Source organism: Hemiscyllium ocellatum, chromosome 43 (genome assembly GCF_020745735.1).
Source record: "Hemiscyllium ocellatum isolate sHemOce1 chromosome 43, sHemOce1.pat.X.cur, whole genome shotgun sequence".
NCBI classification, from domain to species: domain Eukaryota; kingdom Metazoa; phylum Chordata; class Chondrichthyes; order Orectolobiformes; family Hemiscylliidae; genus Hemiscyllium; species Hemiscyllium ocellatum.
In genome coordinates this window covers 19,274,920-19,290,352 of record NC_083443.1, presented here as the reverse complement: position 1 = coordinate 19,290,352, position 15,433 = coordinate 19,274,920, and the positions used below count along the sequence as shown (strand labels likewise).

General features: G+C 40.1%; 1 protein-coding gene across 2 annotated transcripts in view; it reads right to left on the bottom strand.

Annotated features, from left to right (window-relative positions):
* Positions 1-1,681: 1,681 nt before the first annotated feature.
* Positions 1,682-15,433, bottom strand: part of tubgcp2 (tubulin gamma complex component 2) — a 54,570-nt gene continuing 40,818 nt past the window's right edge. For both annotated transcript variants that reach the window (XM_060853995.1, XM_060853996.1), the window contains exons 15-18: positions 9,434-9,577; positions 5,042-5,170; positions 4,289-4,452; positions 1,682-2,545 (exon numbers count right to left, since the gene is read on the bottom strand). In XM_060853995.1, coding sequence (XP_060709978.1) covers positions 2,434-2,545; positions 4,289-4,452; positions 5,042-5,170; positions 9,434-9,577 — 549 coding nt within the window. In that variant the 3' untranslated portion in view covers positions 1,682-2,433. The remainder of the gene's footprint in view (positions 2,546-4,288; positions 4,453-5,041; positions 5,171-9,433; positions 9,578-15,433) is intronic.

Here is a 15,433-nt window from a genome sequence, read left to right as displayed (position 1 = left end):
ATTTCACTCAGTGAAGAAAGCACTATTCAAATTTTAATGCTAGTGAAATAAATGTCAGTTTGCTTTTTAGGGCAATGCTGAGGAGGCTTATGGATATGACTTTTAAACAAGGCATTTCTGCTGTCATTCAAATGACTTTTCATTCATGATTGTTGTTATAAGTCTAATGTCTTAAAAAGAAATTGAAAGCAAATCACAAAAAATTTAGTGAGGAATCAGGACAGGTTACATTCAATGGTGCTAAAACCTAGGGTAGGTTATGGCCTAATGGTATTATCACAAGATTATTAATCCAGAAACCCAGGAAATGTTCTGGGATCAAATAACAGATGGCAGAATTTTAATTCAATAAAAAAATCTGGATGTAGGTTTGCTCGCTGAGCTGGAAGGTTCATTTCCAGATGTTTCGTCACCCTATTAGGTAACATCTTCAGTGGGCCTCAGCACTGCTGATAATTCCTGCTTCTATTTATATATTTGGGTTTCTTTGGGTTTGTGATGAAGTCACTTCCTGTGCTTTTTCTCAAGGGGTGGTAGATGGGGTCTAACTCGATGTATTTGTTGAAAGAGTTCTGGTTGGAAATGCCATGCTTCTAGGAATTCTTGTGTGTGTCTTTGGCTTGTCCTAGGATAGATGTGTTGTCCCAGTCAAAGTGGTGTCCTTCCTTATCTGTATGTAAGGATACTAGTGAGAGTGGGTCATGTCATTTTGCGGCTAGTTGGTGTTCATGTATCCTGGTGGCTAGTTTTCTGCCTGTTTGTCACAGTCTGTGCATGGTATTTTGTAAATGACATTGTTACAGACAGCAAGCAAAACTAATGTCATTTACAAAATACCATGCACAGACTGTAACAAACACTACATTGGACAAACAGGCAGAAAACTAGTCATCAGGATACATGAACACCAACTAGCCTGAGGCCCAATGAAGATGTTACCATTAGGGTGATGAAACGTCTGGAAATGAACCTTCCACCTCAGCAAGCAGACATACATCCAAACGGAGCTACAAATCTTCTCAAAACTCATTAATGATGACCCTGAAACCATTATCAAATGCCCAAAAAAGACCTCTATCTGGTTCATTAATGCCCTTTAGGGAAGGAAATCAGCCATTCTTACCTGGTCTGGTCTACATGTGACTTCAGATCCACAGCAATGTGGTTGACTCCTAACTACCCTTTGGCCAATTCGGGATGGACAATAAATACTGGCCGAGCCAGTGATGCTACCATCCCATAAATAAAGAAATAAAACAAATATTCTCAAAAACAGGTCAAGACTTCATAGGAGGCAAGTTCTTGGAATATGATTGCTCCCTTTCATTAGATGGGAGAGAAAAAGTCAATGTAATGGCAAACAACGAGGTGGCTAGCAGCTGCTGCCTTTCCTTTGGATTCCACTGTAGACCTCTTGTTAAACGCAGATTTTGAACAAATGAACAAAATGCATGTTAACAACAGTAACAGCATGAAAATAGGTAGAATTTCACAGGATTTGCATAAATTGAACTGGGGAACACAAACCTCCAATCAAAGTTTATACCTGGGCTTGAATCCAGTCTATATAAATGAGAAAAAGCTTCCTTTATCTGACTGTCCAAATATTTCAATTAAGTTCCTTAGAGTCTACACATTTCACTCAAAGAATTTAAGATAAAGCACAATTCTACAATTTAGATGTGTTTCATATTGAAAAATTTATTACAGACTTAGATATACTAAAAATAAACAAATTGAAGTGCAGGGTGTAAAGTGAAATGATTGAAGGCACTATGACTTTAAAAAAAATCTGAAATTCTCAGCTTTTGAAAAGAAAACATACCACCCCATTTACACATTCCTGCACTCAATGGAACACTTAAAAATTTCAAAACATTACTCTGATTCCCCTCTTTCCGTTTCAATCCTCTCTCATTAATCTCTTCAGCAAATACCAGCCAACGGTACAGCCAATGCCAACAGATGGGATCACAGCACAGCCAGGCTCAGCCTCTATTGCACTGCAGGGACAGTTTGACTTCTGCTTGGCTGATTTTTGTCCCTCTTTTGCTTCCTATTTCCCCACTACACAGCACTCACTGAGAATGCCAACATAGTCACGTGGAGGGGCTGAAGAGAAAGAAAAGGCTTTATTTGTTACAAATTTCCTCAGGAATTGGAATTCATACCAGTCCTTTCAAGTTCAGAAATACTGAATATAGAAATAACTCTATTTTACTTTTCTTTCTGACAGCTAGTTGCAAACTAACGTAGTATTAACAAATGGAATTTTATTCACAAAAGCTTCAAAATAATCTAATTCCATATATGATAACTTATATGGCCAAGTATGAATTTCTAGCAGCCTCAGTTATTACACACCAAAATATTGATTGTGTCTTGCAGCTATTGATCATTATGAAGGTGAATCTATAAGCCATTTCCAGTAATTTACTGAGCAGCTAAAGCTGCTCTTGCAACAAATCCTTGTGGACCCTGCGGTTTGCTCCTTTCTGCAGCCATGTGTTCAAGGCGTTCGGTGTAGAATCCATTAAAATCTAACCTGCAATGGACAAACACAAGAGTGATTTCAGATAATTTTACTATTTAGATAATAAGGGGAATAAAAAGAAAGCTCTGAATTGCAAGCCCGATTACGAGAAATTCTTCTCAATCCTGCACAAAATCCACTCAGGTCGTTATGATCAGTATTGAAATATAATTATGAAGGAATTAGCTCAAAGTGGCACTAACTCTGCAATGACATGCTAGTGCCTGAATTTCACAGGTTCATAGTCCCAAATTGCTCATCACTAAATGTTAAGCTTATTCATTTTTAATTCTGCCACTAGATGGCAGGACATTACAAGTGTGGAAAGTAAACTGCTGGCCTTGTTACAACAGCCTCTTTTATGTCAGCACTTTGATGCACCGCCTAAATTATAAATAAGGAGATGCCTACAGTACCTCTCATGCCTTCCTTCTACTCGATTAAAAAGCAATCACACCCTTGAGGTAAATAGGAAGCAAAGCCTGGTAATTTAAATGGCATATCTCAAAAGTATAAAATCGAAGATGTGTGTTACTAATTTATCCTTCAGGTCTCCAGAATACACTCCTATTTACTTTGAAGAGTCAACATGATTTTCCCAATTTACTAACCCTGGCTTCTCAATCATTGGTTTCACTTGCAGATATTAAGCCAGTACCTACGAGCAGAATAAGTTATTGGAATTTTCTTCAGGGCTCTCCAGATTGGCTGAAGTAACTCCGGTGTGACCAGGTATATTACTGATCTTCTCACACTGTTATGAAGCCAATTAAGAATGCTCCAAGGAAATATCAGGTGTGTCTCTCTTTAGATGCTAAAAAGCCTTGCACTTTCAAAATCTCTCTTGTTCATGTTGCAGATGAATTATAGTTACAATTGACTAATATGATTCTGACAATAGAAGAGGTTGAGTTATATCTAACTGCTCTTCCCTGGAACATTAACATTAGTCCTCTCCAATAGGAAGCTTTTTGCAGACTAATCTTGGGTATATTCAGTGGAGAAAGTGAGGACTGCAGATGTTGGAGATCAGAGCTGAAAATGTGTTGCTGGAAAAGTGCAGTAGGTTAGGCAGCATCCAAGGAGCAGGAAGGGCTCATGCCCGAAATGTCAACTCTCCTGCTCCTTGGATGCTGCCTGACCTGCGCTTTTCCAGCAACACATTTTCAGCTAAATTCAGTGGACATCATTAGAACTGAAGATCAACAGAAAAAGACAGATTGGCAGACAAAGAATATTAGAAATGTTTCTTGCAGCCTACACACTCATGAGGTTCTGACATAGGTCTGAGACACACAAGCGGAAGACAAAGGTTTGAGTAATTAAAGGAGCTATTCGGAAAATATTACTTCCCAAAGAGGTATTAGAATATAAATTCACTGATAAAATCATTGTTTGTCTTAAATAGAATTACACTTTCTCTTTAAAACTCATAAGAAAATAATGGATTGAACAGAGGATTGGGATTACACATATACTTGATATGGAAAAATAATCAGGGAAAATGACCAGTTTCTGTGCTATCACTTTCCAGGATTGTATCAATTTTAAGCTATTAGGAAGAAACTATTAAGTTTACAAAATAAAAACTTAGATGACTTTTCAGAAATTAAAAACTAAAGATAGCTAAAGAGACACTTATTAAGACTGGCTTTTTTTATGCAAAATAATCAAACAATAAATTAATTCAGCATCAACAGTAATATATAATTTTCAAATACTGTATTTGGAAACTAAACCAATCTACAGACCTACCTGTATATTATGTTGATCATACTATGCTCGCAGTCATTTGTACTTGAAATGCTTAATCTGTCCAGCAGGTCAAGCAGATTGGAAGAGAAATTGTTGTCAAATGTGTTGATTGCACCCTCAAATCCAGAGGTCGAATGCAGTGCATCTACATGCTCTGCTACAAACTGTGAAAATAGCCAAACTTCAATAATGTGGCTGGACAACAAGCACTTAATGTACAATAAAGCATTGTTTGGTTTATAAGTGAGTTATGAAGCAACTGACGACAAACAAGTCAGAGAAATTAGAAATTACATCATGTCATGTATTAAAATTCCATTTTAGTTAATAAAAGCGTATCTAATTTTTGTTCCCATTGCAGCAAGCACTCCCTCATGCCTTTTCAGCATGTACCCCAATCCCAGACTTACATCAACATATCTAGTGCATCAGTGTGAATATTTCTATTTTCCCCAACATTCAGCCCCTGATTTTGCCAATTCCTACAAAACTGCTGGTGGTTCATTGTTACAAACAAACAGGGTTGTGGTTGCCAAATTAATTTGACGAAGAACCGTTTCAGTCAAGATGGGATGGATTTAAATAGCAGTTTCCAAGGACAAAGGAGCTGTGTTGTTTTCAAACCACTGCAATAATCTACAAAAAGCTGAATTTTACAAGATTACCGTATTTTTAATTCAAAATAGGTGTTGTCAACATGCTATGGTCAGCGGACTGTCAAGATTAAAAAACGGTATTAGACCAAATATTTGCCTTTTTGGTGAGCCTCTTCTTTTCCATCTCTTCAGTTCGTTCAAATGGTGTTGGTGGACCCTTCATTGTTCCATGTTCCAATGTCAAGCGTGACATCTCACTATCAATCCTTATGCTTTGAGTAAACCTCTGAGAATAAAGTGAGGAAATGTAAAACTCCAGTAGTTCGGATAATCCTAAATTAAACATAGATAATGAAGTAGGAGAACACAATAATTCTATTCCCACTGTCACGATCACAATATGCAGATTAGTAAAGTGGTGCATGAACTATGAGTTTTTAATACCTCATTTCTATTCCTTTGCAGTTTGAATGTTCCAATTTAGAAATAACCAGCAGTACAGCTTTATGCTTTAAACAAGATAAAAGGTTATCTTATTACCCACAATTGCTGCAAGTAAAAAATAATAAAGTTATAAGCTAAAATAGGGCAGAACGGTGGCTCAGTGGTTAGTACTGCTGCCTCACAGCACCAGAGACCTGGATTTGACTCCACCCTCGGTGACTGTCTGTGTGGGGTTTGCACATTCTCCCCATATCTCTGTGGGTTTCCTCTGGGTGCTCCGGTTTCCGCCCACAATCCAAAGATGTGCAGGTTAGATGAACTGGCGATGTTAAATTGCCCATAATGTTTAGGGGTGCGTAGGTTAAGTGCATTAGTCAAGAGTAAATGCAGAATAATAGGGTAGGGGAATGGGTCTAGGTGGATTGCTCTTCGGAGGGTCGGTGTGGATTTGTTGGGCAAAATGGTCTGTTTACACACTGTAGGAATACTATGATTCTATAAAATACAGATGAGTTGAACTGGGGTGGACAAAGTTAAAACTCATAATATCAGGTTATAGTCCAACAAGTTTATTTGGAAGTACTAGTTTTTGGAGCATTGCTCCTTCATCAGATAGCTAGTGGGATAAGATCATAAGTCACAGAATTTAAAGCACAAGATCATAGTGTCATGTAACTCACACAATATATTGAACAAACAAAATAGAGTTGCGAAGATTGAAAGTAAGTACAATTTTTACTTGCAAAGGCAAGATCAATCTCTTAAGATTGTTGCACGTTTGTTACTTGCTTGAATATTTGTTCAATTGAAAATCTGAAGCCAGGATGTAGTCACTCTCAGGCCAGAGCCTAGTGGGTACTGCAAGGATCAGTACTTAGACCCTAGTTTTTCATTGTGTACATCAATGATTTGGGTAACAGGATCATAAATAATATTTCCAAATTTGTGGATGTCGCAACTGATTGGAATGTGTTGTGAGTAGTATATAAGGAAGTTTCAAGGGGTTTTGGAGATGTGTGCAAGAACATATTATCTGGATAAGTTGACAGGTAGGAGGGTATTTCATAAGTAGTGAGAGACTGAAGAGTTAATGTCCAAAAGGATCAGAATGTTCTTGGTCATATATCACTGAAAAACAACATGCAGGTGCAACAAGCAATTAGAAAGGCAAACTGTATGTGACATTTATGAAAGGGGGTTTGAGTACACGAGTTAAGGCGTCAGTGTCAATTATATAGATTAGTGAGACTATTGTGGATAGTCTCACAATGGAATAGTCTTTGTCTCCTTACCAAGGAAGAATATCCTTGCGTCGACAGAATGCAGTGGAGCTTCATCAAACCAATTTATGAGGTACCCTAAACTGAATGCATGGATTCAGAAAAGATCAGTTTGAAGCATGTTTTAAGAATTTAATTTTAATAGCTTTGTTGATTTTTTTTGTTTGATTCAACAGTTATTTCCAAAGATATAGCAGCCATTTGTTCAAATTCCCATAGAGAATAATTAATTAGATGACTTGATAGTAACAATTATTCCTTTAAAGTCCTATGACTAGAGAATGTAGGTCCACTTTCCTTAGAATTGAGGAAGAATGAGAGGCGACCTTATTGACTTTTACAAATTAAAGGGCTAGACAGAGCAGACACAAAGATTGTGTTCACTCAACTGGGTGTCTCAAATCTGGGGACAGAGTCTTAGGATAAAGGGCCAAGACATTTAACACAGATTCAGAAAAATTTCTTTCAGAGGTTAGTGAATCATTAGAATTGTCTATTTCTGACAGCCATGGAAGCTCTGTCATTCAGTCAGTTTAACATGGAGGTTGATATAATTCTAGATATTAGTGACATCATAGAGTGAGGGGATAATGGTGCAGGAAAATGGGAATGAGGTAGATGATGAGCTATGATACAGAATGGTGCAGCAAGCTCTGTGAGCTGAATAGCCTAAATGACATTCCTTGCAGTGACGGCTTTGGTTATTGAATAGTTGGAGGCTGCTTGGTGAATAAACTCAGTATGTCAACAGCTCTGGGGAGAAAGTAAAGATCCTTTCTCTTTACTGGTTCTGCTGGTATTTAAAAATTGCCTTCAAACATTTTCAATAAAACAGAGAAGCTTTCTGAGCAACCTTTGTTTGTAGCTCCCAATGTCAAGACAGAAAACCCAAATCTCTCATGCCATTCACAGTGAGTTCAGCTCGTGATAGAGCTGTTTTCACACCATTTCCTGACATATTTACAAGTACAATGGTTCTTTCAGCCAGTTTAAAAATCACAATTAAACAAACAAAATTACTGCAGTGTCAATACTGATGTATAATTGTTCCATAAAGCAAAGTCAATTCTGCTGTAATTCCCTGTGGTTTCCATCCGGTCTCTTGTTCAATACTGCAGAAGCCTTTGAATCTTCACACCTTTTGAAGCTTCAATGGACAATTCTTGAATTTCTCAAGTTACTTAAATGGGACTTAGTGATTAATTCTTAAAATAACAAAACTGTCTGCAGTAAACCAAAAACAAATCAGCCTGCCAAATATATAATTACACACTCTCAGCACCATACACGGTATGGCCTTGTTTAGAATGGAAGTTAAATACAATTAACAAATCCTGGGTTACAGGCTCTGGGCTTGCCATAATTTGTAATTTAGCTAGGAACTGGACTAAAATGGACCTCTGCAACATGTTCTCATTTATGAAAGACAACTGAAGTTTGATTTTGATCTCTTGTTCTGCACTTTTAACCAATGATTGAGACATATGACATGCATATTTTTATCTCTGATCTAATATATTGTTGTTAGAATGGAGATACCAAACATTTAATTGACTGACTTGTTGATGCCCTGAACTGGATCCATGGATATGGAAAGGATCAGTTATGGAGTCATAGGGTCATACAGCATGGAAACGGACACTTTGGTCCAACCAGTTCATGCCGACCACAATCCCATACTAAACTAGCCCCATCTGCCTTCACTTGGCTCACATCCATCCAAACATTTCTTATTGGTGTACTTATCTAAATGTCTTTTTAATGTAACTGTACCCACATCCAACACTTCCTCCGAAAGTTGATTACACACGGGACACACTCTGTATAAAAAAAACTCCCCTGTCTTTTTTAAATCCTTCTCCTCTCACCTTAATAATATGCCCCCAGTCTTGAAATCCCCCACACTCAGGAAATGACTCCTTCCATTCACCCAATCCATTATATTTCCGTGGAAGTGATAGATACTCTTGTTTTAATTTCCACAGTTTTGTGTTATCAATACTTATTTCCAAATTTAGCAGACAATTGTTGAAATTCATCATGATAATCATTCATTGGATAACTTGACACGATTTTTAAAGAAATACTTATTAAGTCATGGACTTCAAGGGAACTCGCAGAAGAGAAACTAGAATTCAGTCAATCAGGACTGCTAATATCTATCTTGACAAGACAGTAAAATAAATAGAAAATCCTGAATATAAGTAGCCTCTTTGTGTCAAGGCATCCTAACTAAAGTAATTTTGAATGGCAAGCCACTATTACAATGAAGGAATGTGGCAACCAATTGATGCACAGCAAATAGCACAGAGATAACCACCAGATAGTCTGTTTTGCTAGTTAAACCTTCCAGCAGGAAGCTGGCCAGAACTCCCTCATCCTTTTTGGAAGTAGTGCAATGACTAGATCCTCAGTTTAATGCTTCATTCAAAAGATGGTATCACCAATTGTACAGCATTACCCAGTAGCTTAATTTTTTTCTCTCCAAAATGTAAAAGAAAATAAAACTAGACTCTATTCAGCTGCCTAAGAATTTTAAGCTATTACGGTATGGCAAGATTTATCAGCATCACTGTAATAGGGAACCTATCAAGCCAAACTATGCTCACTGTGCTGTAAAAACCCCACAGCAAAACAGGGAAACTCAAGTTTCTAAGTTTCTTACTGGAAATCAAACCCCCCCCACAAAATGATTCTTGGTTTCAGTTAGAGCAAAGCATCACTGGTAGGCAGTTAGCTGATTTCACTAGGAAGAATGAAGATGTGACTACAAAACAGAAGAACACCAAAATCTTAATATGTACAATGGAATTGAATGGGCTTACCTGCATACAGTTGGTAAACATGACACACACGGACATAAGTTTTGAAAAAATCTTCAGCAGCACTGTATTAGTTAACATACAATCCTTCATACAATTGTCCAGAAAACTGGTATGATAGCTCAAAACCTCATCAATATTGGATGCCTGATGAAGTAGTAAACAATAACACAAATTAAGGAAAGTACTGATTCACCACAGGATAATTCACACATTAACCTTAGTTAAATACTGCTTTATGATTAAAATGGCAGGGGACTGATGAATGTTATCCATAATGTAAATTTGCAAAAAAATGTTGCTTCACTTAAGAGTTAAAATGCTAAATAGGTAACTTCATAGGTTCCTAGAAAGTATCTAATAGGTAAATGCATAAACTTTCTTTGGGTTATTGTCATAGAATCCCGATAGTGTGGAAACAGGCCCTTTGGCCCCACAAGTCCACAACGAGTCTCTGAAGAGTAACCCACCAGACCCATTCCCCTACCCTATGTTTAACCCTGACTAAAGCACCTAACCTAACATCCATGAACACTATGGGCATTTTATAGCATGACCAATCGACCTCACCTGCTTATCTTTGGACTATGGGAGGAAACCAGAGCAAACCCACGCAGACACTGGGATAATGTGCAAACTCCACACTGATAGTTGCCAGAGGCTGGAATCGAACCCAGGTCCCTGGCACTGTGAGGCAACAGTGCTAACCACTGAACCACTGTGCTGCCACGCAGAGGTTGTCATGATCAGCCAGAATGGCACCCCTTTCCACCTCCTAATATAAAGCTGTCTCAAAGTAGTGCAAATTACTATTTAGCATGCAAAACTATAATGCAAAACATCAATATCCCAAATTGATGTTGTCCAGTAACTGGTCAATTTAAAAATTCATTCATGAGATTCAGGCATCACTGGCTGGGCCAATAATTACCCATTCTTTATTGCCTTTGAGAAGACGACAGTGTGCTTCCTTTTTGAACCATTGCTGTCTATGACGTGCAGAGACAGCCATAGTGCTATTGGGAAGGAAGTTCCAGGATTTTGACCCAGAGACAGTGAAAGAAGGTCCAAGTCATCATGGTCAAGAGCTCGGAGGGGAGTGTGCAGGTTGGGTTGTTCCCATGCATTTACTAGTCATGTCCTTCCAGGTGGGTGATGCTGCAAATTTGGAAAGTGCTGTTTAAAGAGTCTTGGTAAAGTGTTGCAGTGCATCTTAGAGATGGTACATACTCCTGTCACTGTACTTCACTGGTGGAGGGAATGATGTTTAAGCTGTTACATAGGGCGTCAATTAAACAGGCTGCTTTGTCCTAGGTGGTGTCAAGCTTCTTGACTGTTGTTGCAACTGCTCTCATCCAGACAAGTAGATAATATTCCATCACTGTCATGACTTATGCCTTCTAGATGGCACAGACTTTGAGAAGTCAGTAGGTGACTTACTGCAGGATTCCTGGCCTTTGACGTGGTCTTGTAGCCACAGTATTTATACGGCTGGCCCAATCACACTCTCATCCATGGTAGCCCTCACTATGTTGATAGTGAGGAATTCAATGATGGCAATGCCATTGAGTCTCAAGGATTGAGCGTTAAATTCTCTCTTGTTGGAGATGGTCATTGCCTGGCATTTATGTATCCATGTATAATCCCTCTACAAGAGATTATAACCTTACTACGAAGCCTCTTTCAAGGATGCCTACCTTGAAGAAGTTCTCCTCCTCCCTCTACAAAGGGCCACCCCCTCATTCCTGATGAACACATTACAGAACATAGAAAAATACAGCGCAGTACAGGCTCTTCGGCCCTCGATGTTGCGCCGATCCAAGCCCACCTAACCTACACTAGCCCACTTTCCTCCATATACCTATCCAATGCCCGTTTAAATGCCCACAAAGAGGGAGAGTCCACCACTGTTACTGGCAGGGCATTCCATGAACTCATGACTCGCTGAGTAAAGAATCTACCCCTAACGTTTGTCCTATACCTACCACCCCTTAATTTAAAGCTATGCCCCCTCGTAATAGCTGACTCCATACGTGGGAAAAGGTTTTTATGGTCAAGCCTATCTAAACCCCGAATCATCTTGTACACCTCTATCAAGTCACCCTTAAACCTTCTTTTCTTCAATGAAAACAGCCCCAAGTGCTTCAGCCTTTTCTCATACGATCTTCCTACCATACCAGGCAACATCCTGGTAAACCTCTTTTGCACCCGTTCCAGTGCCTCCACATCCTTCCTATAGTATGGCGACCAAAACTGCACACAATACTCCAGATGCTGCCGCACCAGAGTCTTATACAACTGCAACATGACCTCAGGACTCCGGAACTCAATTCCTCTACCAATAAAAGCCAGTACGCCATATGCCTTCTTCACAGCACTATTTACCTGGGTGGCAACTTTCAGAGATCTGTGTACATGGACACCAAGATCCCTCCGCTCATCCACACTACCAAGTATCCGACCATTAGCCCAGTACTCCATCTTCTTGTTACACTTACCAAAGTGAATCACTTCACACTTAGCTACATTGAACTCCATTTGCCACCTTTCTGCCCAGCTCTGCAGCTTATCTATATCCTGCTGTAACCTGCCACATTCTTCCTCACTGTCAGCAACTCCACCGACTTTCGTATCATCCGCAAAACTTGCTCACCCAACCTTCTAGCCCCTCCTCCATGTCATTTATAAAAATGACAAACAGCAATGGTCCCAAAACAGATCCTTGTGGAACACCGCTAGTAACTGCACTCCAAGATGAACCTTTACCATCAACTACTACCCTCTGTCTTCTTCCAGCCAGCCAATTCCTCATCCAAACCTCCAACTCCCCCTCAATGCCATACCTCCGTATTTTTTGCAGTAGCCTACCATGGGGAACCTTATCAAATGCCTTACTAAAATCCATATACACCACATCAACCGCTTTACCCTCGTCCACCTCCTTAGTCACCTTCTCAAAGAATTCAATAAGGTTTGTGAGACACGACCTGCCCTTCACAAAACCATGCTGACTATCCTTGATCACATTATTCCTATCCAGACGTTCATAAATCCTATCCCTTACAATTCTCTCTAAGACTTTGTCCATACAGAGGTAAGACTCACCGGCCTATAGTTACTAGGGTTATCCCTACTCCCCTTCTTGAACAAGGGAACCACATTTGCTATCCTCTAGTCTTCTGGCACTATTCCTGTAGACAACGAGGACATAAAAATCAAGGTCAATGGCTCTGCAATCTCCTCCGTTGCTTCCCAGAGAATCCTAGGATAAATGCCATCAGGCCCAGGGGACTTATCTATATTCACCCTTTCCAGAATTTCCAACACCTCTTCCCTACATATCTCAAAGCCATCCATTCTAATTAATTGTGACTCAATATTCACATCGGCAATAATGTCCTGTTCCTGAGTGAATACTGACGAAAAGTATTCATTCAGTGTCTCCCCAATTTCTTTAGCCTCCACACGCAACTTCCCCCTACTATCCTTGACTGGACCTATTCCTACCCTAGTCATTCTTTTATTCCTGACATACCTTTAGAAAGCCTTTGGGTTTTCCCTAATCCTACCAACCAAGGACTTTTCATGTCCCCTCCTTGCTGCTCTTAGCTCTCTCTTTAGATCCTTCCTGGCTACCTTATAACACTCAATCGCCCCAATTGAACCTTCACGCCTCATCTTTACATAGGCCGCCCTCTTCCCATTAACAAGGGATTCCAATTCCTTATTAAACCACGTCTCCCTCACACGACCCTTTCCTCCCTGCCTGACTGGTACATACTTATCAAGGACACTCAGTAGTTGCTCCTTTAACAAGCTCCACATATCGATTGCACCTTTCCCATGAAGCTGACTTTTCCAAGCCACGCATCCTAAGTCATGCCACACCGCATCATAATTTCCCTGCCCCCAGCTATAACTCTTGCCCTGTAGTGCACACTTTTACTCTAGTGATGGAGAGGGATAAGTCACCGAATTGTGGTCACTGTCCCTGAAGTGCTCACCTACCTCCAATTCTAACACCTGGCCTGGTTCGTTATCCAGAACCAAATCCAGTATGGCCTCACCTCTTGTTGGCCTGTCTACATATTGTATCAGGAAACCCTCTTGCACACATTGGACAAACACCGACCCATTTAACATACTCGAGCCATAGCTTTCCCAGTCAATATCTGGAAAGTTAAAGTCCCCCATAACAATCACCCTATTACTTTCACTCTTCTCCTGAATCATCCTCACAATCCTTTCTTCTACGTCTCTAGGACTATTAGGAGGCCTGTAGAAAACTCCTAACAGGGTGACCTCACCTTTCCTATTTCTAAGCTCAGTCCAAACTACCTCAGATGGCGAGTCTTCATCCATTGTCCTTTCCACTGCTGTAATACTATCTTTGACAAGCAATGCCACACCTCCCCCTCTTTTACCCCCACCTCTGACTCTACTAAAACATTTAAACCCTGGAACCTGCAACAACCAATCTTGTCCCTGTTCTACCCATGTCTCCGTAATAGCCACAACATCAAACTCCCAAGTATCAACCCCTGCTGCAAGTTCACCTACCTTATTTCGTATACTTCTCGCATTGAAGTATACACACTTCAAGCCACCTTCCGGTTTACAGGCACCCTCCTTCGAGATTGATGCCATGTTCCTAACCTCCCTACACTCCAGGTCTTGCACCCTAAAGCTACAGTCTAGGTTCCCATGCCTCTGCAGAGTTAGTTTAATCCCCCTCGAAAGAGCACTAGCAAACCTCCCCCCAAGGATACTGGTGCCCCTCAGGTTGTAGACCATCCTGTTTATAGAGGTCCCACCTTCCTCAGAAAGAACCCCAGTTATCCAGAAACTGGAATCCCTCCCTTCCTGCACCATCCCTGTAGCCACGCATTTAACTGCTCTCTCTCCCTATTCCTCGACTCTCTATCACATGGCACGGGTAACAAACCAGAGACAACAACTCTGTTTGTTCTAACTCTGAGCTTCCAACCTAGCTCCCTGAAAGTCTGCCTAACATCCTCATCCCTCTTCCTACCTATGTCATTGGTGCCAATGTGGACCACGACTTCGGGCTGCTCCCCTTTCCCCTTAAGGACCCGGAAAACACGATCGAAACGTCCACTCGCCTGCTCCTTGGATGCTGCCTGATTGGCTGTGCTTTTCTAGCACCAGACTCTTCGAAATTTATGTAGCATGGATGTGACTCGTCACTTGTCAGACTTGATGTGGTCCATGTTATGCCTACATGGACATGGACTGCTTCAGCAACTGAGTGAACATACTGACCAGTGTTGGGGAGAACAGGGCAGAAAAAGGTAATCAAAGAAGCAAGTTGACAATAGTTGGATTGAGTACATCATTCTGAGATGCTTCTGTGGAGAGGTTCACTTTAGATATGGCTGAGACAACTGGATTTCAACAAACTACAACCACATCCTTTGTGCTAGGTATGACTCCAACCATTATTGAGGCTGCCCATTGAGTTCCATTGTCTCTTGTTTTGATAAAGTTCCTTGATATCATTTTGAGTCAAATGCTGCCTTGTTTTCGAGGGCGATTACTCGCACTTCCCCTCAAGCTGAGGATTTTTGTCCATGTTTTGTGGAAAAAAAACTAAACAGGTTATTGTCAAATAAATGCCACTTGATAGTGCTGTCTACGAAATGTCCACTTTGCTGACGATTAAGAGCAATCTAATACTGGCCAGATTAGATTTTCCTGCTTTTCATGGACAGGACACCCCTGGGCAATTATCCATATTGATAAATAGACGGCAGTGTTGCTGACTTCACTGGAACAGTTGGCCAGTGGTACAGCTAGATCTGGAACACAAGTCTTCAGTACTCTTACTGGAATGTTTTCAGGGCACATAGCCTTTGCAATATTCAGTGCCTTCAACCATTTCTTGACATTATTGAAATTAATTTAATGATAAATTATCTTCATATCTAGAACCAATTAGTTAGCAATTAAGTAAACATCCTGGTCCTAATCAAAAAGATATAC